General features: G+C 36.1%; 1 protein-coding gene across 6 annotated transcripts in view; it reads right to left on the reverse strand.

The window, feature by feature from the left end:
• The window catches only part of LOC105220773 (teneurin-m), a 319,151-nt gene that overhangs the window by 226,835 nt on the left and 66,409 nt on the right, over positions 1-25,907 (reverse strand). The window contains exon 1 of one of the 6 annotated variants that reach the window (XM_054229537.1): positions 23,530-24,631. The exons of 4 other annotated variants lie outside the window; for them this stretch is intronic. Coding sequence is in view for 1 of the 2 variants with exons in the window: in XM_054229536.1 (XP_054085511.1) it covers positions 16,117-16,150 (34 nt within the window). In the remaining variant the exon portion in view is untranslated. Of the gene's footprint in view, positions 1-16,116; positions 16,177-23,529; positions 24,632-25,907 lie in introns of those variants that run through there. One more of the 6 variants, XM_054229536.1, reaches the window with a different exon arrangement.

Here is a 25,907-nt window from a genome sequence, read left to right on the forward strand (position 1 = left end):
CAATTTAACTCCCACTCCAGCGCAAAAGCTTTGTTCATAATAGCCGCCATTATCACCGTTATTATGGCAAACGATGTCGGCTGCAATACATTCTGTTGCAAAATGAAGATAAGTAGCGAGTAGTCTTTGCGCTAATGTAAGGCATACAGAGAGATGGAAATTTATGTGACGCCAGCAACGCCTAGAAATGTGCTAAGGATGTGTTTATATGGCTATTAAGCGCTGGCCGCTTAGTATAGTGTAGTGAAAGCTCTTATGTATACAAAATGTAGCAGAATATATTCAATTTAGTTTATAAATAAATGAATTTGCTGTAAAATTATGTGAGCTTTCGTGTTTTTGAAGCTTTCATCCAAGAAGCTTTTACGTTTTTAAGTTTAAAAACCATTATTTTAAATTGTAAATCGGAAAACTTCACTTTAGAAAAAATTTAAGCTTTCACACCAAAAATCTTTTGAGCTTTCATATAAAAAAGCTTTAGAGCTTTCATAAAACGAAGTTTTTGAGCATATTTTTTTGAGCATTTTAAATTGTTAATCGGAAAACGTCACAATAGGAAAATTTGAAGTTTTCATATCAAAAAGCTTTTGAGCTTTCATATAAAAAAGCTTTAGAGCTTTCATAAAACGAAGTTTAAATTGTTAATCGGAAAACTTCACTATAGGAAAATTTTAAGCTTTCATACCAAAAAGTTTTTGAGCTTTCATCTCTTTTAAATCAGAGCGATTTTATAAATTTTTGGACTTTCAGCAGCTTTTAGCTCTTAGCAAAAGTTACAAATATTATCAAAAAATATTTAATTTACTTTATAAGTAATAGAATTGGCTGTAAAATTATGTAAGCTTTCATTTTTTGAAGCTTTCGTCTAACGAAATTGTCCAGTTTTTAAGTTTAAAAATAATTTTTCGAACTGTTTTGTCAAAACACAACACTTTTGAAAATTTTAAGCTTTCGTACGAAAAAGCTTTTGAGCTTTCACATAAAAAAGCTTTAGAGCTTTCATAAAAAGAAGCTTTTGAGCTTTCACGTTTTTAAGATCTGCGATATTTTCAGCGTTTTTGAACTTTTCACTTCAGATTTGGTTATTCTAAGCGCTTACACTTTCAACAGCTTTGAGCTTTCAACTGCAAAAGTTATAAGCTTTCATCAAGGAATGAAGTTTTGAAAATGTTATTTAGGAAAGTGAGGAAAGTATGAAGTATTTGATGTAATATTTTTTATAATAATTGTTTAAACTAATCTTGATCAAATTTAAAGCTTTAAGCTTTTCATATTTCTACAAGAGTCAAGTAGACTCATGCCTACAATATCCCACACACTTGTTGAACGTACAAAAAAAATATATATATTGCCACATTGTTGCCTGCCACACTCCACATTAATGTTGCAACATCATTATGCTCACAAATTATGGCTTATTTGACCTGCAAGGCACAATTGTGTTAAGACAAGAGAACACGGAAAATGTCGAAAATAAACGAACAGCACAATGAATTTATGGAGATAAATAAAATACGTGAAACAACGCAATTCTTAAAGCGAAATAAAGGCATTTGCTATAGCAGCTGCATAGAGCTCCACATAGTAGTAGGAGCATAAAGCACTAAGAATTCTTTAAAAAAATATAAAAATAATTTGTTTTCATTTTTTTTTTTTGGCGTTGCACATATAGATACAACACCGCGTTTAATACACACGCACATCAAGTTACACATGAGTGTATGTATGTATGTATGTATGTACATACAGGCGGACAATCCTAAACATTTTCGTGTTGCCATTGGCGATTGACATGAGGAAAAAAATTACTGCAAAAATAACAACTCAAATTGACGCAAATACTCAACAGCAAAACAACGGCAAAAAAAGTATAAAATGAAGCAAGCGACACGATGACTCCTAACGCACGGCAGCGCAGCACCAAGAGGAGGACCAAACAACGCGTCAACGCGGCAACTCCACAGCGCCTTCACTTCCTAACTTTGCTGCCTTGCTGCATTTGGCGAACTCTACGTTGGCCGGCCTCTTTGTGCATACAAGCACGCATATGCTGCGGCAACCAAATGTGGCAGTGGCACCAACTTGGGGCATTTGTTGCAAAGCCAAATACGAGTATATGAGCGCAGATAGCGGACCCAACTTTGTTGCCGTATGTGCGCGCGTATGTTGCCACGCCAATTTGGTATCTACAACTAAATATGTTGTTGCTGCCACACAAACACACGCACACACTCACATGAAGCGCTGCTTGTGGAGTTCGCAACAAATGAGATTGCCATCATCATGCGGCATACGGTTTATATTCGTTATTTTTTTCAACTTCTTTTTCTCCTCTAAAACCATTTTGCGTTTTGGTCATTGCTTAGAGCAGCGGCTGCGACTCGTATTTCACATGCAAGTACCATGTGAAGGAGTGTGTGAGTCTGTATGGCTCGCATAGCGCACAGCATATTTGGTATGAGCGAATCCGTTAACTGATAAAAATCACCTTAAAGAGCTGAAATTTATCTATGACCCAGGTGAGTAGCCATTAAATGTTGCTTAGTTGAAAATGAGGCGGAAAGGTGGAAAGGTGGTAGAAATGGCACAGGCACTCGAGGGTTGCTGTGTTGCATACATGTGTAATAGATATGTGTGGTTGCCACGCAGTTTGACTTGATGGTCGGTAATTGGCGGGAATATATAATACTCAAGTGCTTACAGTTAAACATACACCATGGAAGTATTGCTTTCGAAGACACACAAATAGCAATAGCAATATGAGATATACGGTTGTGCATTTTATACCAAGATGTACAGACGTGATTTAGATTGCTAAGATACTAACGGTGTGCTTGACTGTAAGGAATTACTTTGAAAAATATTTTTTATAACGGTTTTTAGAAAAGGTACGCGCAATATTTGCACGAATAAAGAAAAAATATGAAAGCTCAAATGCTTAGAGCTTTCACTTAAAAAAGCTTTATGCCTAAAAAGCTTAATTGAATTTAAAATAATTAGAAAAATTACGTGCTCGCGCTCTGTTTACTATTAAAATGTGAGTTAGTGATTTTTTGAGCTTTCATTTGTAAGTATTACGTATAAAAGCTTTAGAATTATTTACAAAACCGAAACTAAAATCAATGTTTAATAATATGAAGTTTGGAATATATAAAGTACACTTTCATGCTTTTGGAAAGCTCAGTACTTCAAAGCTTTTATTTGTAAAAGCTTTCATCTAAAGCTTAGGTTAAAATAATTAGAAGCATTACCAAATCGCGTTCTGTTTACTATTAAAATGTGAGTTAGTGATTTTTTGAGCATTCATTTGTGAGTGTTACTTTTATAAGCTTTTGAATTATTTCATTTGTAAGTGTTACTTTTATAAAAGCTTTAGAATAATAGCTATCAAGCTAAAAATTAAATCGATGTTTAATTAAATGAACTTTTGCATATTTGTTTAGCTTTAACATTCATTAAAGCGCTGAACTTTTGAGCTTTCACTTGCGAAAGCTTTCACCTACGTTAGCTTATAAGCTTTCGCGCTTTTATTTAGTAGAAATTTGTAAAGATGAACAGAATTCAAAGCAAATTTTATTTTTTAAGCTCGGAAAGAAATCATATATGTGAAAGCTCAGTAAGAAGACTTTCAAAATAGAGCTTTCTGATTTTTTTCACTTATAAAAAACTTCTAGCTAAATAAAACACATGAGGTTTAAAACAGCTTTTAATTTCTCTTGAAATGCAATCCACTCTAACACTTCGTTCGACCTTTGCCCCCCTCGGAGGCGTTCACCATTTGCTAATACGTTCACCTATGCAGAATTTATCAACGTTTGCATGCGAAATTAGTGCAGCGCCATAAATAGAACTTAGAAAGCACCAATAGCTCAACGTCAGCAAAAGTTCCACGAACGCCAACAACAGCAACAACGATAAGGCGCGGCAGGTACACGTAAGTAAATGCAGCAAATAACTTTTCCAACTAATTTTGCATTGCATTTCACATGGAGTTCGGCGCGTGTGTGTGTTTGTGGCAAATACATTTGCAGGCGAGTTTACAAATTAAATGTTAAATTTAGAATTAATTTATGCAGTCGCACATGACGCACTTCCATATTCAACTTGCCACTTACGATTGCAAATGCAAACGTAAATACGGTAAACAGGCAGTGACTCCACGTGAGTGCCTGTGTATGTGTGTGGCGACATATTATGGTGACTGCATGCGATTTGCAAATATATTACGCGCATTGCATACAATTAACACACACACAGGCGCTCACATGCGGCATAACATACTTCGAGTAACACTTTTATTGATGGACGCTATTTGCATTTTGGGTCGCTTGCAAATTTCCGAAAACTCCACCTACAATCCATATTAACAACAAAAAACAGCAACAACCACACTAACTAAACTGCCCACCCGGCCAGCGAGGCGATAATTCCTTTTACGCCTGAAATATTTAAGTACAGCCTGGCCTTTTAGGCATTGTGCGGCAGCGTGTGGCACGAATTTATGTGGCAGTGGCATGTATGTGTGCGGCATGCAGTTTGACTGCAACAAATTGACGCGGCTGTAGGCGTTCGAGCGGCAGCGTGCAAACGAGCGCTAATGCAACCTGGCTGGATGGCTGAATGCCATCAATTCGCAAGTTGTCAGCGCATATGAAATGGCTGTTAAATTTAGCCAACGAATGGGCGAACTAACGAACCGGCGAATGCGCGAAATACTGGTTCAAACGAATGATGGTGGCGACACCTACGCGCGTCACGGCCTTGCAACGAACTAGCGAACTTAGCTGTAGCGCGCAATAAGCGTTGTAATGGCTGTTTATGTGCTATTTTGAGTGCGGCGCAATGGCAATGGGTAGGCTGAGGCGGTACAGAGTTGCCAGGGTTTTCAAAAATATGTATGACAATAATCAGAGCTGTTTGGATTAAGTATGAAAGCTCTAAAGTTCAAATGAAAGCTCTTAAGCTTAAGTGAAAGCTCAGAAGTTCAAATGAAAACTCTAAAATTCACATGAAAGCTTTAAAGTTGAAATGAAAGCTCAGATGTATTAAGCTTTCACTTTTAAAAGCTTTCAGCTTCGTTTAAGTGAGTTTAAAATAATTAGTAATATTACTAATTCGTTCTCAGCGGTTATTAAATAGTGAGCTGATGCCTTTTGGAGCTTTCATTTATAAGTGTTACTTTCACAAAAGCTTTAGATATTTGAATTATATGACAATAATCTATCTTGATTAAATAAGAAATCATGCTTAATGTGTTTATGCAACGTAAAAGCTCCTTAGCCTGCTTGAAACTTCTCTTTTCTGAAAGATATTGTATTATATGGCAACACTGCTCCTCACAACTACTCCGTTTTACTGCGTGTCCACTGCCAAATGTGTACTCCGCTTGTTGTTGACGTCAAATGGCGGCGCTATTGTTGTCGGCATTGTTGCATTTTCACTTCCAATGTCGTGTTTATTGCCATTGCATTTGCGCCAATACTTGTTTCCTATTTCTATTTTTATTATTATTAACTCGCACTACTATTTTTTTGATATTTATTGTGCGCATACCAATGCGTTGCCACGCTTTTTATTGCTGTTTTGATTTTTGCTACACGCAAATCAATTTGTCAAGATTTTTATGCGAATTTAAGTTGATGCTTTTTATAGCGCCAGCGATGGCGACGCAGATCCTCGGCGAAGGTGTTTGTTGTGAGTTTTTTATGAGGGATACTCATATATAGAAGTATTTTTGGACGCTTTATGGTGAAGTAAAGTGAAAGAAAGGAGCGGAAATGTTTTATTTGCGAAATATAATAACGGGAATATGCAATAAATCTGCAATAAATAATACATTTTATTTTAGTTTCACTTCTTTTTATTAAAGACGACGTTTGTTGTTTGGCAACACTGGCGAGGGAGAGTAAGAGAGGGAAGGCAGATTTTTGTGTTCTATTTTTTGAGAGTGTTTGTAAACAGCTGAGCGTTGTTTTTTGAGCTATTTCAAGTCGAATATTTCAGGAAAATAATAACAAAAATATTTTTAAATTTTTGAGAAATTATTTGACTCTTGAAATGAGAGAACGATGATTACCTTGGTATCAGTTCTAATGTGACTCTTAAAAATAAATATTATTTATGGCTTTTCCTGAGCTATTACTACTCTTTCAGGATTAAAAATATATAATTTATAACAGTCTTGAATTGGAAAAAATCCATGAAATCTGGAGGCATCAATCTCCCATAATTACTGACGCTCCTGAAGATTCTAATGAGGTCTTGAGAGGCCAATAAATATCAGAAATCAACTAAAAATCTCTTTATAATATAACTCAGCAAGAAATTGAAGAAAAAATCTGAAATTTAATGAAAGATAGAAAGCAGACCTGCCACCGCTTGCTGCCACTGGAAGGGGTGATTAGTTTGAATGACATAAAATCGAGAATATGTTGCAATTTATTTGTGGCAATCGGCCATGACTTTGCATATGTGAAAGCAGGCAAAAAGAGAACTGCAAAAACAACAACAAAAACAACTACAACAACAACAAACAGTAATGACAGACCAGCCGAGTAATGACAATATTTGCCTTCAGCAACGAAGTGCCGCTGAAAACATACAGCGACAAATTGTCAAAAAGAAACTTACAAGCAAAGAACTACCAAAGAAGAACGCTGGGGCAAAGAAATTAACGGTAACGCAAACAGCATGAATTTTGTATCAAGCCATGGCAATGAGGAACTGCTGAATATTGGCAAACTGACTGACTGCCTGACTGCCTGTTAGGCGAATGATGAAGGCAGTGTCTACATTTTGAGCGTTGCTGCCCTTGCGGTTAATTGAAGGAAATTAATTATTTATTTAAATTACGCAGCGCAACAACGCAATTTCGCCAAAGTAGCGTTATGTTGCACGCACGAGGAGAACGTGCAACATGCCAGCGGGCAGTAGCAGGAGACACATAAAAACCGTATAAAAATACTACATATGTTGTTGTACGAGTGGGTAAACAGTGAGTTTGTGGCAGGCAGGTGAAGTGTAGTGAAAGGCGGCAGTCGTAGTAGTAAGACAGTAGTGGAAGACTTTTTGTGGCTAAGCAACTACTTGCGGCATAATCACTGTTGTTCTTGTGGTTTTTGGCAATATATATTGTTTTTGTGTACAAGCAACATGCGTGCGGCTGCTGTGGCGTGCGAATTTTATGGTGTGGAACGGTAGACTGTGCCCATAGGGGCGCTGAGGTTGAAAGCCTGCAGAATTCAAAAGCAAATTTATAGAGATTTATATATGTATACAATATGTGGCAAGTAAGTGTGTAGCTTACTTTGCATGTGGCACAAACACTCTACACAGCAACTACTCAAACTGAGATTTTTATGTTCTTGCAACAAAACGCAAGTCGACTTGACCGCCATTCTATTTAATTATTCTGTTGTTCTTTTAATGTCTTGCCGAGATTTGTGCTAAAAACAGACAAAAAAATCGCGTGTGCTCAAGCAAATTGCGAAGAGTTGCGTCGGTGCGGCATGCAAATGGCGAGGCAAGTCGATCTACTAAGCTCCACGAGTGTAGACAATTAGTGCTACATATAGTAGTTAGAAGACGAGCAACACATAAGAATACATGTCTACAATTGTGTGGCTGCCAGGCGTGTGGGCGCGGCAAGTCGCGCTGCTAAAGGGTTTCCCATCTTTCGTCTTCACTTGCCACATACATATTATCTATCTTGCGCCTACGGCCGGTTTTACTCTATTGGTCAGCATGCACGCGATGCTGCCGTTTATCTTGGTAAACAGCTTGGCGCGCTGTCCATTCATTGCTTGCCTTATATGTTTCATTTTCTTTACTTTTTGCTTGTTATTTTATTGCTCAACACGCGTCGTCGGTTTTTTTTTGTTTTTGCTCCAACTCGACTGTGATTGTCTGCGGCCGCTGTGATTGCCATTGTTTTCGCTTGTTATCTGCGTTGTTTTCAAGCAGTTTAGTATGCTTAAGCGTCTACGTTTCATTGCGACTTGCACAAGCTTCATCCTTTGGAAGACTGCTTTTTTACTTTTTTCGCAGTTTCTTGTTGTGCCTTGTTTACTTGGGTTTGTATTTTTTTATTTTATTTTTGTTTTGTATGCTGTTTTATCTGTCTTGCTGCGTGTTTGCCTCCCACAGCAATTCACAGCCGCCATAGCTGCAGTTGGCAACGCTACAACGTTGCCGTTTCACAAGTTCACTGTACGTATGCTCATATAATGGCATTGCGTTGTGGTCGCGCATGCGTGGGCGTTCATGTATTGTATTTTCTGTTGCGTTGCATGTACAAATGTCGTATGTTGCAATTTGACATGACATGCAGTGGAGGAAAAATAAAAATACAGTGCAGGGAACAGCTTTTTCGCATGAGAAAAACATTTTTAAGATGCGCGCTAATTGAAAAGAGAAGAAATGGTTGAAGGAAATATGTGCGCACGTGGGTTAAAATCGATTGCATTAACTGGAAAAGGTGAAAATCTAAAAATTAAGATGTTTAAAGGTAAAATTTTCAAGATCTTCTGTGTCTGGAAAGCAAAATATTGATCGAACTATTGTAGAATTTCGGTTTACAAGCGACTTTTGAGAAGTTTTTTTTAAATATTATCCAGTATTTTTATAATATTTATAAGATTTTGTCTTGATAATGCATTTTTGCAATTATTTTCGAGTCACTCTTCCACACTACTTCCTTAAAAGATTTTCACTTTTCGCCCTCAACACGCAACATCAATTTACCATCACCTTGTCGTTAACGCTTAAGAGCTATGCGTAGGTGTGTTCTCTCTGTAGCATGCAACAATTTTTTAATGCATGCCACAGCGTAATAAACATGAAAACGAAGGGCAAGGCAAATTAACTAAACAACATGGCACTAATGTAGCTATACATATGTTGCTGCAACACGAAGAAAAATTTGTACGCTGATCTTGCGTGGCGATCGTCGCTGTTGCACGTACGTGAGGTGTGGCCAGCAACAGCCACAAGTCATTAAGTGAATTTAATACGGCTATCGAAGTAGTTAATTGATAAAGTTTCATTGAAAAATTGTTAAAAGCACTTCATTGCAAAAGGGTTAAATAAAATGCATATAAAAATTAAATTAATTGCAGAAATTATTTAATTTTTTTCCATACACAAGTTGCTTGAACTCAAGCCAAGCTTTTGTTGTAAATTTACAGCGCTATACGCCCACTTTTTAATTAAAGTTAAAGCCAAACGGTAAGACACAGCATCCATTCTGGCGCCAAGCATGCCAAGTCATAAGCGGCAACGCATAATCATCGCTGCTTAAGACATTGGGAAATTAAATGCATTACCATTTCCATATTAATGCAGCGATTTCTTAACAGCGCGGCGTTAACAAATGTCGACGATTTGTTGGCTGTACGTTGAGTCAAAGGAGGCGCAACAAGCCAAGCGTTAACTCGTTGGCGACGCACCCACCCGTAGCGACTGCGAGGAGAGATCAATGCAAACATGTTTGTGAAGTTTTGTAGTTTCTTCTACATCTACAGTGTGCCTCTGGTATGCATGGGTGCTGTCGCGCCATACCTGCACGCCGGCACTTGCGGATCTGCGATGCCAAAAACATGTTGGCTGGCAAAAGGGCACAGCGAAAATAGGCACAGTTCATTCTTGAGTATTTATTGAGTATGCACGCTTGGGTGCATGTGTGTCGCCGACGATGAAAAAAATTATGCTGAGACGCATCAACAGAGAAGCGCTCCAGCACGGGCAGACACAAATGAACACAAATGCACACAGTCGCCACACTGATAATGCGTGCGTTGCATTTAAAATTAGCCGCCAGTCAACAATTGTCAAACGAGCGACGACTCGCCAGCCGCGCGGTCACAAAGCAATGCCAAACGCGCGTTCAGTACGCCAAGCGATGACAAAAAGTCACAGCGCGCGTTTCGTGGAGTGAAGCGCCGCACCGCGCCGCGCGTTGTACAGACAGACGCGGCGCGCGTACGTTGCATATTAATGACAGCGGTAATGATGATGAGTAGTGTCATGGCAGAGTCAGAGTTGCAACAAATGAAGGCGCAGAGAGCAAAAACATGCAAAAGTGTTTATAAAAAGTCGTTCGCTAAAAAACTTAAGTAGCAGCAGCGCGCATAATAAAATAAGGCAGAAACGCGCAAAAATTAGAAAATGCGAATTTTAGCGCAGCTAGACGCCGCCAGCAAACAGCAGTGATTTTTTTGCACGGATTCTTGCAATCGCAATGTGCGAAGCGCGGACACGTTTTGCATGCCTAAGTACGTGTAAGCGATTTGTTGCTGCGGTTTTGCTTGCCGCTTCATTTTTTATTGCGCTCCGCATGTATTTCATTTTAAAAGCTATGCGGGCATTTTGTGTGCGAATTGCGGCAATTAATGTGCATGTCAATTGCTTAACTGACAGTTATTGACAATTGTAGTCGCCACAAAGTGCTGGTAGCGCTGTTGAGCGGTGGTGTGAGCGAGACCGCTTAAGTGGCGCGCATAAACTGAGTTAAAACTACTAGTTTTTCGTGTGATTGACGTTGCTGTAAGTATTCTTAATGTGCTGATTAAGTGTGCGCTGACAAGTGACAATGGCGGAAAAAATTTATAAAATTTATTACAATATTTTAAAGTAGTGTAAATGTTACTTAAGTGGCAGCGCCGCTATTTACGTGTGTGGGTGAAGCTTATAATTTGCAATTTATAAATATATAAAGAATGCGCATTAAAGCTGACAGTTGAGAGGTGTCAAGTTGAGTTGTTTTATGACAAAAAAAAAATGTGTAGAATAAAAGTGACAAAGAACTGCGAGCGCCAGTATATCAATGTGGCATTTTAATTGAAAAAATATGCTGATTATACATGATTATGCAGTTAATAATATTGCAGAGTTTCATTTTTATGAAAATTTATTTTTTAAGCGATTATATGTACTTAAACCAGTTGATAACTCAAAAAATAACCAAAATTCCAACAGTTTCCTTGAGCCCACACTTTGAGTCACGATTCCTCGAATCCACACACATCAGATCCACACGCACATCATCGGATCTGAAGCGCTTCACTGCTCTCAAGCCTTGATCCAAACGCGTTTGCTCACACACGCTTTATGCCTCTACTGTGCCGAGCATAGTGCGCCTGCCGCTTTAATCCAGTCGAGTTATTAATAATCATTTAAAATTCATAGCTTTATTTCAGCGTTGGTTTTTAATCTTTTCAGCCATTTTTTTCCAACTTTTCTACATTTCTGACTACTGGATATTACTCATGCGCCTTTTCAGTTGATTTTTAGCAATTCTTTTGTGTTGGCGCAGCAGCTCCCCAAAGTCTTTTACGACAAAGCATTGCATAGACGTGGAAAAATAGCATGGCAGTAATGGAATAGACTGCAGCTCCACTACATTCTCACGAACACACATTGTAGAATATGGCAGTAAATGCGGTAGTGAGGAAGAAATAATAAAGCGCTGAATAAATATCGCTCCCAAGTTGAAAATTTCAGCCACAAAAAGTGAAATAAAAAAATGAAAAAGAAAAATCGAAAAAATTGTAGAAACACGAAAGCCGTGTCGCTACTGGCGGTGGCAGTAGAGAAAGAAAGCAAAGGATTAAAATTAGAGGTCGTCCGCTGGCACTGAACCGCAACGAGTGCAGCACTGAACTTCACATTGACGCAGCCGCAGGGCAAAGAAAATGAACTCGGGAGCAAAAAGAAAGAAAAATCAACAAATGAAAAGTAAGAGAAATGAAGCAAAGAAAGTAAGTAGGAAATGCGCTGCGCTTACATACACGAAGTTTTGCTTTTTCACGAGACGTCGGCTGCTGAGGTAAGTGGTGAGGTAAGTGGCGCACCAACAGCCAGTTAATAATGAAATGTGTACGCTTGAGAGCGGCGACGGTATTGGTAGCTGTCGAAACGCTATCAACAAGGCCATATAAGCAATGAGTAGTCGCGTCTAAGCAGAGTGTGGCGGTGGCGCGCAAAAGTAGACTACAGTTTGCTATGCGGCAGCCTATGGAAATGCAATGCTGAATATTCTTTTTTATTGTATGCATGTATTTCTGTATATTTTTGACTTATTTTACTTTCAAGCATTTCATTCTAGTTTGCATTTTTATTTATTTTAAACTCAAAGTGCGCCAATTGAGCGTCTGGCAACAAACGGAGTTCAAGCAGCAAACGATTTTCTTGCATATGCCCAGCGACTTTACTATTTTCTAGGTGCATATATTTATATACCACTCATATCCTTTTTGTGCTGGGAATTGTGGCGCGCCAGACTACTTAAGGGGTAAGCGTTGGCGCGACCAAGAAAAAACTTACTTGTGTGTATATGGCAAGCAGTATGACGCATGAACTGCTGTGAACCGCTGCCATTGCTAAACTTAGTTTTTGGCATTTTAAAGCCAGTAAGTAGTTTTTAAATTTATTTCTACTCGCAATATTTTCATTTCAGTTTGCATTTCGCTGCTGTATTTGGCATGAATTTATTTTTAGCAATTTTTCGCAACGCCAACGCCCCGACGCCGCGCGCGCTGTGCACACTTTTTCCACCGCAGTTGTAAACTATAAGCTAAGAAAAGTGCAAAACAAAAACAAATTTGAGTAATGTTATATACTAATGAGTTGTTCTTGCCAAGCGCCAAGTGGCATTACAACGCCCATAAAAAAGTTGCAGCGAAATGTACGCTTACTTAAGCGTCTACTTATTACTTTTCTTAAGTTTTTTTATTGCACCTTTCGTGTTGTTGCGGTTGTTGTTGGCAGGCAATGTAAATAAATTCCCCACCTAATTTCGCGCGTTCACCGACTGCAATACGGCTGTGCATATATGCGCTGAATATGGAGTAAGCTGGCGCGGCGGTGTGTGCGCATAAAAGTGGATTTACGACTTGAGTGTATGCGCGCCGCTCACCGTGCGTTGCGCGCTCGGCGTTGTAGCGCTGCTTATGGAAGTGCATAAAATAATTTTTAAAGTGTTTAAGTGCGTGCCATAAAAATGTACAAAAGAAAGTCAAAAGTGTGTGCGTTTATGCTAATGCGGATTGATGTGTGTTAGAGGAATATAACATTAATGGTGGCTATATAGTGCGCGGGGAGGCGCGTTATAATTAAAGCTACTTTTAAATAAAATTTTTTTAAATAAGTTAGGAGCACGAATTTAATGTAACCCTAAAGCCAACATAGTATTGAACGCTTGCAGCTATTCTAGAATATCTGTAAGGTGTTGTAGGCTGCCAATACTTATTATTATAATATAATTAACCGTTTGAGAACTGTAGATTTTTGTGTCAAATGAACGAAATCGCTAGGTATTATGTTCTAGTATTTAAATTGTTCACATTTTTAATTCAATTCAACTCTTTATTAAGATTTTCATAATAATTAATGCAACAATAGACAAGTGTGATACCGCGCAGCCCCTCCTATATAGTTTTCAACAGATGCGCCGCGCCTTATTGCCGCTTTAAAGCGCGTCATAATTTGCAAGCAAATATAAATGAATTTATAATCTACCACTAGACTTAAGAGCATACTTAGGCAAATTAAGGGTACTAAAATGTTATACAAAATCCGTTCAACTTTCAAATGAGCGCAAATGGCACACATGGCGCGCGCTGCAAAAATCACGCACTACCACCGTAGACACCCAAAGTAGTAACTGAATTTTAAAATTGCGGCCTTTCGCCTGTTGTTTTTGAAACCACAGTTGTTGTTAATCGCGCGAGCTGTCACTTTGCGCTGAAATAAATCTAACTGTCTATTGTCTGTGCGCGCAGCAGAAATTTCAATTTGTCAACGCTTAAGCTGCGCTACAATTTTTATTATCCCTACTACCCCACACCCCTATTGATGCCACATTAATACATTTTTGTTGGTTTTTGAATTTTTGTTTGTGGCTTTAAGCCGCTCAAATTGTCATAATAATAAAAAGTATAATAGCAATAATGTTTATAATAATAACGCCTAGCGGTAGCATTATCCACTGACAACTGTCAACTGTCATTATATTACTTTTCTGACCACATGTCTTCATAATTAGTGCGCGCGCGCAAGTAATTCAATAAGAATTTTACAAATTCACTTATTATTGCACCCTCTTTCCACACATATTCACCCCTACTTGCAACAAGCGCAATGACATTTCACCACACCCCATAATGCGTGCAGCATCCGTGCTGTCATTGGGTATTATACACATATGGCGCTGTGTCAGTAGTGTCACCCCTTAGTAGCTGGTCGCTAGAGCGCTAAGCATTTGACAATAGTTTTGCCCTCCTACGAATTGCTTTTGTGTATGTCCCTCGTCAATTTATTTTTGCAACAACGCACTTTTCGTACTATTGACTTCAGCGCGGGCGCGCTTGTCATTTTAAATTTCCGTACAATAGCAACGTTTATTAATTGTTTTGTGAAATTTTTGTTGTACTACGGTGGCACACATAGCGGTTTGTGTATATGTAGCGCGTTGCATGTGAGGTCATCATCACATATGTTGCAATCTGTGCGCACCGTAATCGCATTGCGAAATGTGTCAAATGCAATTGTCACACGACTTTTGCGCGCCAGCGATGCTAGTTATTTTTATTGCAATTGCAATCTTTTTTATTGCTTTTAATGGTACTACAACACTCCCCGCGTTCGTGTTGCACTTTCGCTTGTCATTGCCTTGCATGTTGCATTGCCTTCCGTTGCACGCGCAAATGCAGCGCCGCGCTTCCGATACTGTCAAGCGATAATGTTACATATTCGAGTATATTTGTGTGCGGCAAAGTGCAGCGCCCCTGCCACCACGACCCTCTCCGCCTCGCTGGCAATTCGATACGAAAATTAACTTGCAGCATAATTTTTCTTTTTGACACTTGGCGCATTTTTTGACATAATTTCGCAATCGAGAGTGCCAACATTACAGCAGACAGCTGACAGTTGGCAAATGTGCGCCGCAATGTAAGTGAGAGTCGGTGTGCGAGCGCGTTGGAAAATAGTGCAAGTTGGCGTTTTTTTTTTTTTGTACACTTTTTACCACTTAACGTGGCACTTGGCAATCTGTGCGAGTGTCGTTGACAAATCATGGCACATTTTTATTATTGCCGCCCTGGACGCGTTGCGCGCGCGTTTGCTGAAGCGCATCCAATCACCGGCACTGCACGCCAGCCAACAATAAACACTCACTGCAGCGTGTTGTTGATGAGTTGAGCGGTGCCGTTACACACTATCAGCGCTGTCATACCGTAATCTGTTTACTATTTTACCCATTTTTCTGCGGCTAATGAACTGTAATGCCAGCGCTCTGCCAGTGCTTGTGGGCGCATAATTTTCTATTCTAACTCAGGCGCGGCGCGTAGTGTTGGTTATGACAATCGTATAAAGTGCGCTTACATTCATTTTTTACAGTCTTTTTTTTTTTTGTTTTCAAACGCCACAGGGTTGCTTCCTGTCACGCCAGACATTGTTTAGTGATTTAATAAGGCACAAAAAATATACTCAATTTAATAGAAAGTGATAGTTGACCATTAAACTGGAGCGTTATTGCGCCAGCTGCTTGGCTACCTTTTCGAGGCGATAATGTATTGAAAAAGCGTATATGTAACTGTTGTAAAACTGTCAATTGATTGCCTGTCATTAATAAAAATGTTGCACGCTAGCCAATGAGGCGTGTGCGGCCGAAAATGCTGTGAGTTATTGATTTCGGCGTGCATGTCCGAAAAAGGGTTGGCTCACAGGCGCATGTCTCTAATGTCATGTCATTATATAATGTTTAGTTGGTAATTGAATTGGGCCATTTAATGGTTGTACAAATTTATAAAATTGTATTTTAATGGTGGAATTTATTATTTTTGGTGTCAAGGAAATGAAGAAAAAAATTTAATTTTTTGTGATCTAATTAAATTTTTCTATTAATGCGAGTGTTATTAGAAATGTATTGATTAATGTGGCAGGCGGTTATTGGTGATTTGAGTGTAATGTTGAGAAAAATTGTATGGATTATAGAGCTGCTTTCGTGAATTTTGAAATAAATCTCAATTTTTTTTAATAATTATTCAACTTCTTCAATATTCTTCAATTTTTAAAATATTTTTAATATTTTTCGGCGCTTTATCAACTAGAAAAACTTACCGAATATAATATTTTCATTAAATTTTATAACCATTTTCCAAAAATATTGTCGAAATTGCTTACCTGCAAGAGAAAAAAAATATTTTATTTTAATAAAAATTATTTTTAAATTTTAATTTAATAAAAATTATTTTTTCAATAAATTTTTTTACTAAAATAAATATTATACCAATATTATTCCGAAGAAAAATGTTAAAAAAATTAATATTATATTTTTGACTAATTTTTAATCAATTTAAATTTTTTTCAAGAAGATCTGCGCTTGAAGCTATTGAATGTTTTGATTTAAACCAAAAAAATTATATTAAATAAATCCGAAATCTTTTAAAGCTCAAAAAATTCTATCTGAAAAAAAATCTAACCAACAGCTTTAATAAAAAATTCCTTTAATTTGGACAAAATTCCACAGCAGACAGTCGAATAGTCCGTCAGTCAGTCAATCTGCTCACTCAGCGGTAAATCAAAGTCGCCTCTAATTAAAAATAATTCGCTTTGATTATGCCTAAAAAAAGGAGGCAGCGCAACAAATTGGTCGCTAAAAAAGTAATGCCATAGTCCTGCTGCATTTTTTTCAGCAAACAACTTGTTTGTATGTGATTTGAGTGCTTAATAGCAAAAAAAAAAAAAGAACGAAAAAACCAAAATAACGGTACAGAGTTGATGAAATCACGGTTGTCTGCGCATCAAACAGGAGTTTCACTTTTATCTGCAGACTTGACTGATGAATATTTCACTATTGTGTAGGTAAGAGAGAGACTGCATAGAGACAGGAGAAGGACATAGAGTAGAATAAAGTATAGAAAAAAGATGTGAATGAAGTTGAATAAGACGAAAATGGAGCGTGAAAGAAAGAACAAGAAAATTTGCTGTAAAAATTGGAAGAAATTGCAGAGAAGCAAGGAATAGTGATATGAAGACGTGTAAGGTAAGTGGAGTACATAGCAGAGGTAGTAAAGAGATGAGATAAATAAGATACGAGATTTAGTATATATAGAGCGAGAAGAAGATAAAAAAGTGTAGAATTTAGAGCAGCAAAAGACTACTGTGGGTATAAAGCAAGAAAGTGAAGCAAGAATAATAGAAAATGGAACGCGATAGTGTATGTCAAGCTGTCAGCTGTTTGAGGAATGCAGATATGCGAAGAAACTATTTTGAAATGAAGGCAAGGAAACAGGAAACAAGAAGCGCAAAAAGATAGGAAAATGAAAATAAAAAATTACAAAATAAAATATATAAATTTCAATGAACTCATTATATGGCAGACTTGGCCGAAATAGAAAGGTCAGACTTGACCATCATTCAAAAACATCAAAAAATATAATAAATAAAGTTTATTAAAAAAAAAATAGTTATGCTTAACCAAGGTTCAATCAATATTAAAGACATCCTGAAATAACCGAAAATAAACAGTTTGCTCCCATATATTTAATAACTCTGCACTAAAAAAATCTATATATAAAACTAGATACATATATTTCTATATTGAGAGTATATCTCAACTCAACGCTTCCAAACCGCCGCCTTCACCCACAAAACTTTGCGCATAAACCTAACAAGCAATGTCATTAAAAGTTTCGCCACTGAATTTGGCACTAGTAAATTATCGCTTCCTTACCAACAACAACAGCAAATGGCAATGACTGCGCCCAAGTGTCAACGACATAATCGATGACATGCAGCAACAACAACAGACAGTCAGCAGGCGGCGCCCTAAAACTAACCTCGGCCAACGCAAAACCGCACTCAATCGTTTCGAGCTGCCAAATTTATTATATTTTACTCGAAAATCTATGCCTATGACTGCGACTTATGATTTGCATTATTATTATTATTTTTCTTCTTCTTCTTCAATTTATACTTTACACGCTGCCTATATTACTCGTTTTTGGGAACTTTATTGTTAATGACAATGCACATAAATCATTTTGCGTTTGTCATATTTGACAGCAACTTGCTAAGGCCGCCAGCGCACACATATACATACACATACACAGCTATGCTCAATCCAGTGTTATGCTTCGCTTTGTTGAAAACCCAACTAAAACGCTCGCTTCAAAAATTCATTTGCTCTGCATAATCATTCATTATCCATCCATCCTTGTGGCAGACAGGCGTACAGACGTGTAGGCGGGGTGCCTTTGTTGTTGTTGCGGTGGTGCATGTTTTAGTGTGGTCCAGCGTTATTGTAAATCAATATGTGTGTGTGTGTGTCTAGTAATATATAAAACCGCACGATTTCGCACATAAATTTTGGCAAATATTTTAAGAGCTCAACTTGTCCCAGTTGTCATTGCCATAGTTTCGTTGTAATCCATTTATATTAATACAAATTTCAACAGCTTGGCTTGAAATGCTGGTGTTGATGAGAAAAAAATTATCAAAGAAATTTTAATGATATTTATTTTTTTATTAAAAAAATTTTCTATCATCAATCAACTTAACAAAATTTATAAAAAGTAAAAAAAAATTTAAAAAATTCGAAAAAATTTTCATAAAAATAAAAAATTTTGAAAATAAATTTCGAAAAATTAAAAATAAAATATAAATTTTTTTTTATCTACACCAGAAAATATGTAAATAACAATTAATATAAAAACTAAAAAAAAATCGAAAAAATTAGAAAATAAATTTCGAAAAAATAAGAAAAAATATTAAAAAAAATTCATCTACACCAGATATCTATAAAAAATATATTGAAAATTTAAAAATTTTTCTATCATCAATCAACTTAACAAAATATATAAAAAGTAAAAAAATTTAAAACAAAGTTTAAAATAAATTTTGAAAAAATAAAAAAAAATATTTGAAATTTGTTCAACTACAACAAAAAACATGAAAATAAAAAAAATTAGAAAAAGTACCAAACAATTTTTTTAATAACAAAATATATTAAAAGTAAAAAAAAATCAAAAAGAAAATGCGAAAAAAATTTGAAAATAAATTTCGAAAAATTAAAAAAATTTTTCATCTGCACCAGAAAATATGAAAATAACAAAATATATAAAAAGAAAAAAAAAATCAAAAAAATTTCAAAAAAAATCGAAAAAAATTTTAAAATAAATTTCGAAATTTAAAATTTTTCTATCATCAATCAACTTAACAAAATATATAAAAAGTGAAAAAAATTCGAAAAATTAAAAAAAAAAATCAAAAATAAATTTCGAAAACATAAATTAAAAAAAATATTAAAATTTTTTTCATATACAACAGAAAAATTAAAATTAAAAAAAAAAATCGACAAAATTTCAAAAAAAATTCGAAAAAAATTTGAAAATAAATTTCGAAAATTCGAATTCGAAAAAAAATATTACAATTTTTTTCATCTACACCAGAAAATATATATGAAAAGTAAAAAAAAAAATCGAAAAGAATTTAAAAAAAATCGTAAAAAATTTGAAAATAATTTCGTAAATTAATAAAAAAAAATTCAAATTTTTCTATATATAAAAAGTATGAGTAAAAAAAATTGAAAATAAATTTCGAAAAATTAAAAATTTTTCATCTACATCAGAGAATATGAAAATATTTGCCTTAAAACCAACACTCAGCTAAGTGCTGACCTAATTCATGTGATTGCCTTGACTTGAAACACAGAAATTAAGGCAAATATTGTATCAACCAATTACACCACACAAAAGAAAGGCCTACTTCTGTGGCTGCAAATATACACGAGCAAACATATTTGGCTAATATTTGCCGCCTTAATTAGGTCATGACCTGGTCAAAATGCTGCCATACTTTATAATGTCAAAGCACAAACAAACACACCCAAAGCGAAAAAAGGACTAAACAACAACAAACACAATTTCCATTTTTGTGTTTCGCATTTTGTTGACTTGACGCTACCAAATCACTGCGGTCAATGCTTAGTTGCACAGCCAACACTTTCAGCTAGCGTACGCACACAACACTTGCCGCAAATGTCTAAGCAGTGAGTGAGTATAAGTCATTGAACTTGTGGAACACATAGGCAAATTTGAGCAAATTTGATAAAAACGCCAGCGTGCTGTCATAAACTGTACGCTGTGTGATGTGTTTGTGCGCTGTGAGAAATTGAAAGTGGCACGAGTAAGCATTTTGTAATTTGTAGCTGACATTCACTGGCCGGCAGTGCAGTCCCTCCTGCTGTGCTCATTTAATTAGCAAAGCAATTAAATTTGGCCCACTTCCATAATTTTTGCATTTTTCTTTCACTTTGCGGCAATTTTCTCCACTGCTACTGCCATACTTGACTACACCTTACTTACAACGCTGAGCTTTCATGCTTTTAAGCGTTTCTTCTACACTTCACTTCGTAGAACGTTGAAATTAGTTTACCATTTGAACATAATGTCCAGTCGCAGCAATCACTGCCAGGCGACGGCAAACTTGAAGGCGAGCGAGTACTTTTGTGTGTGTGTGTGTGGCATGTGGCAGCAAATGTAGCTGATGAAATTAGTACTTAGTAAGGGCGCTGTTGGCGTTGGCGCGCCATAAATGGCAGCAGCCAGTAGTTGGTAGTTGGCAGTGGCTGAATTTCCGCTGCCAGCTTGAAAATGTGGCAGAGCAATGTGCCGACATTTTTCATTTTTTTGCCACAATTTTTTTCTCAATTTTTCTTTTGCTTTTTGCTTTTGTTATTGTCAAATTTCATTACGGACTGCTGTCGTGAAAACACAAAGCTTTTGTTGTGCAAGTTGATTTGCTCTCCTTCTTGTTGTTGTTGTGATTATTTGTTGTAAGCTTGATTTTTGTGATATTTTCCGGCGCTGCTGCCTTGACTTGCCACATGAATGGTGTCGTCTGAAATGGTGGTTCAGTTATAAATGGTGAAGGGCAGTGAATGAGCGCGGAAGTTTGAAGCGACAAGGCAACAACAAAAACAACAGCAACAACAACAACAATGTATGTGTTTGTGTGTGCGCGCTCGAGTGTCATATAAAAATGTGAAATTTATGCGTAGTAAAAGAATTTTTTAATTAAAAACATTGCTGCTGCCACACACACACACACAAAGCGTAGGCAAAAATAACAACAACAACAATAACAACAAAAACCAAATTCTATAAAATCAAATAAAGTAGTGAAAAGAGCTTTTGTTGTCAGACGCATGTACCAGTGTCGCTGCGGCGTAGCCTTCAAATAACTGTATTTTGTTGTTGTAATGCTTTTTATTGTAATCCATAATAGTTTGTAAGTTGTTGTTGTTGTTGGCAGCAAACATATTTTTTATGAAAAATAAAAAATAAATTTAATTCTGACAAGTCATGTTTTTCCCAGCGCTTTCAGCCGCTGCTCCGCTATTGAGGTTATGTAGCGCCGCAGCAGGGTCTAATGAAAAATCGAGCGGGAGATGGATGACTGTGGCAACACATGTACAGCGCTGAGACGCTTGACAGCAACGGCACAACAACACAAAAATCAAGAGGAAAAAATTTAAAAAATCGAAAACAAAAAAAAAAACAACAACAACAAAAAAACATAACAAAAACAACAAAAATATTACAAAAACAAAAAATAAATAAAATTGAAAAAATGTGGCAAGTTGGAGTTATGCGATTTCAAATTGCCGATAAAACGCATAATTTTCGGTTACAACAACAAAAACAATGCATGTGACTATACAGACTTTATTAAAAAAAAGCATGTGCCACATGACTCACTTGGTGTTGCAAAAACAACACCAAAAAATATACAATAATTCACAGCTCATCATTTGTTTGCCGGCGATCACTACAAAAAGGGCGAGCGAGCGCTGGCTTGAAAAGCGATCTGTCTTTTTTGACATTTACATACAAGCAAGCATGTACAGTTGTTTCCATACATATGTGGCAAGCTTGCAATGTGGTACCGCCATGTATCTTCCGCTTAATTAGCCAACACCCTACCACCAACGCACATAAAGCGCTGCTGCTGCACACATTGTCATTTAGCATGCAACACATTTTGTTGCAAGTACAGCGCGTCTGCATTTGATTAAGCAAATCTGCTACAGTCGGGTAAATAGCATAAATCAAAAGCAGCTTCACTTGCATTTTTTTGAAAAAAAAAAAAAAAAACTTTACTTGCCACATTTGACATGCAACAAAATGTTGCAAGCATTGCGACTGTCAGTTGTTTTGTATGCTTTTGATTAACTAGCACATTTTGATTGTCTCCTCATATGCTTGCCACACTGCATCAAACAACATTACGCATTAAACGAAATAATGTGCTTGCAACATTGAGCGAGGGTGCAGCTAACTAACACCAAACCCATAAGCGTTATATTATTTGCTTTCAAGGCTAACACAGTATATGCATTGCCAAGGTGTGTTATTTTGAGTGACAGTCGCGTTCTTGCTACATTTGCATATGTTGCAAGTTACCCCCCAGCTATATGCAACATGCATAATATGTGACTTAATATGTGCAACGGTGTGCATTGGCGCATTTTGGTGCGTGACAAAATGCAAGTGATTCATCACGAACGCACACGCATGCCAGCGATTTTATTTTAATTTTTTTTTTGATTAACCTTTATCATTACTCTTCTGTGGCACAAACGCAGGCGCATTTCATTTAACCCCCACATAATGCAATTGCTCAACTGTAGTCTCATTTATAGTTACATCTGTTATGCATTTTTTGTATTTTGTATTTGTATTTTCTCAATAATCACGCTGTTGCACACATGAATAGTTCGGCTTTTGTTGCAATTCCGCAACGTCATTTTGTAAGTGGTTCCCTTCTGTGTCTCTTGAGTGAATGCTGTCATACGAAAAATTGATTTGTTTGCTTAGTCATTGCCAGCGCGCACGTTTCCTTTGTAGCTCCTTCCTGCAATTATTATTTGAGTTGATATCCGAAATTTATTACAGATTATCTATTACTCACGCCATTATCTTAATCTCATTCGATTATGGCTTTACTTTCAATGATAAATGTTGTAGAAACACGTATTTCACAACAAATAATGAAAGCTCTAAAAAAATATGAAAGCTCTATCAGAATTATGAAAGCTTTAAAGTTTTTGTGAAAGCTCCGAGTATATTATATTTTAATAATAAATATTGCAAAAAAGCATGTTCCGCTCTAAATAATGAAAGCTTTATTAAAATGATGAAAGCTCTATCAAAATTATGAAAGCTCCATCAAAATTATGAAAGTTTTAAAGCTTTTGTGAAAGCTCGGAATAAAATGATTCATTTAATAATAAATATTGCATTGGGAAAACATTTTCGACAATAAATTGTGAAAGCTCCATGAGAGCTTAAAAGCTTTTGTGAAAGCTCCAAATCAAATTAAGCAAGTAAAAAGCGTGGAATTAAAAAATAAATGAAAATAAACTTGTACCACAAGTTCATTAAAGTGTTTTACTCTTTATATCTCTTAATATAGACTTTCTAAGTTCACATAATTGTTTTCCTAACTTTTGAATATATTTTTCATTACCTCGAGACTTTGGTCCAATTCAATTTTGTAGTAAATTTTTTCTCAATGGTTCACAGAAATCTTCTTATACTCAAAAATTGAGTTGGAGCTTTACCGATGAACTTTTTTCAAAGCTTTCATAGCAGAATCGACCTAATATATAGCTTTCATTAGTCTCAACCTGCTGTTTTTTGTCGTTTTGTCGTCAATTCGCTCTTTAAAGTTCACTAAAATATTCTTCAGCTCCAAACTGGAGTTAAAGCTTTTTCTAATGACTTCTTCAAAGCTTTCATACTATAAATATGCAGCTTTCATCTTACTCAATCCGCTGTCCTTTCATAACACATTCATTTACCAGCTCATTTACCATCGTTTAATTTTAATCAACTTTAATATCAGCGCCAACACTAACAAACCGCATGTGAAATTCGTCATTCGCTAGTCGCCAAGTCATCAAAATGCCAGAGTTGCTTGCTGCTTCACAGTTTTACAGCTTGTGGCATTTATAATTTCTGTATATGTATGTATTTTTTTCTCGCGCGCTTTATCGTTTTAATTCACAGCGTCACGGTCATCGATCATTGTGTAATTTCTTCAATCGCGTAACGGAGCGAAATTTGTTACCCCTTCATTTGTGGCACAAAAAAAAAAAGAAAAAAACTTAAAGGTGGTAAGTAGCTATCCTCTTGCATATGAGAATAATTTTTAACGCTGCATTATTTGTTGTTGTTTTTCATTATTATTTTCTTGCTTTTTATCGCTACAACATTTACAATCAAGCGTAAAAGATGTGTTCTCTGCCAAAGTAATTGAAGAAACAAGAAGTGGCACAGGCAAATATTATTTTTTTATTTTTCTTGCTGTTTTTCAATTGCTGCTTTGGATATGCGCTGTTCACGCTTTAATCGCACTCTGACACAGCGTTGTATTGATGAGTACTCAAGTATTGATTACTTTGCCTCAATACTTCAAAATGTGATTTTTTCCGATTTTTTCAATTTTTTTTGGAATTTTTCTTGAATTTTTTTTGGAAAATTTTCTTTTAGATTTTTTTTTTCGAATTTTTCTTGAATTTTTTTTAATTCTTTTTTTAATTTCTTAAATTTTTTTTTTTAATTTTTCTTGATTTTTTTTAAATTTTTCTTGAATTTTTTTTTTTAATTTTCTTTTAGAATTTTTTTTTCGAATTTTTCTTGAATTTTTTTTAATTCTTTTTTTAGTTTTTTAATTTTTTTTTCGAATTTTTCTTGATTTTTTTTCAAATTTTTCTTGAATTTTTTGTATTTTTTTTTGAGTTTTTTTGTAATTTTTTCTTCTTCTTCATATAATCCACTAGCGTTTAAATATTCCTTTCTTGTTCACATGCTGGCTGCTCCATCCCTCAATGTTCATCATTTCTTTACTCTCCCGCTAGACGTGTTTCCTTTCAGCAGTCAATTGCCTGTGCTAAGCGGTGATCAATCACTGCTCCGCTGTCACTTCTGACACTTTAAACTGAGAATATATGCATTCATGTTTTCGGTTGAGCATGAATTTACCGATTTTCAATCCTTTTTAAGCGCAGCACAAGTATTTTTCGGCGAAAAAAAATTAATTATTTTCACTTTGATGAGTTCAACTTAAATTTTTTCCTTCGATTTTCAGCGAACAAATACACTTCAAACCGCAATTTGCACACTAAAGCATTTAATTAAATTTAAAATTTGCATAACCAACTACGATGAACTCTCACACGAGTATTGAAAAAATAGTGAATTTCGGTCATCCAGCAATAATGGCAAGCCAAAAAAATGTGCATACCCAAACGAAATTGCCGAACAAATTGTGGGCGCAAACAGTTGAATGAAAACCCAAAAAAATCATAAACATTTGCCACACGCTGTCATTGGCGCGGTGAAATGTCAACTGTCAAAAATGACAGATGGCAGATGGTAACCTAGGGAGCACATACACGTAAATAATAAAATAAATATGCACACATGTCGGACGAGTTAACCGACGAGCGGGAGTGGTTTGAGCATTTGGACACACCTTTCGAGAAAGAAATATGAAGACGAAGCGGCCAAAAAATATATTCACATGCTTGCCAATAAAATACAGTTAAAGTGTAATAAATGCCAAATATTGCCACAACAATGGCAAGACAATGTGCCAAATAGCGGTAGTTAACCTCTGTCGATGCGATAGGTTGGCGCGATAAATGTAAAACTAAATGGTGCAAAGCAAATATTTTCAGGGGTTAAAAGCCGCAAACGAAAACTACAAGACTTGCAACAAAGCGCGCACCTTGCCACAAAACAATAAATGGATAAATATAAATTTGTAAAAACAAAAAAAAATTGGCGCTGTCAATTTAATTTCCCCCAAATGCAACTCTAATTGACGCTGTCACCTGTGCG

The sequence above is a fragment of the Zeugodacus cucurbitae genome, chromosome 4 (assembly GCF_028554725.1).
Source record: "Zeugodacus cucurbitae isolate PBARC_wt_2022May chromosome 4, idZeuCucr1.2, whole genome shotgun sequence".
In the NCBI taxonomy this organism is placed as follows: domain Eukaryota; kingdom Metazoa; phylum Arthropoda; class Insecta; order Diptera; family Tephritidae; genus Zeugodacus; species Zeugodacus cucurbitae.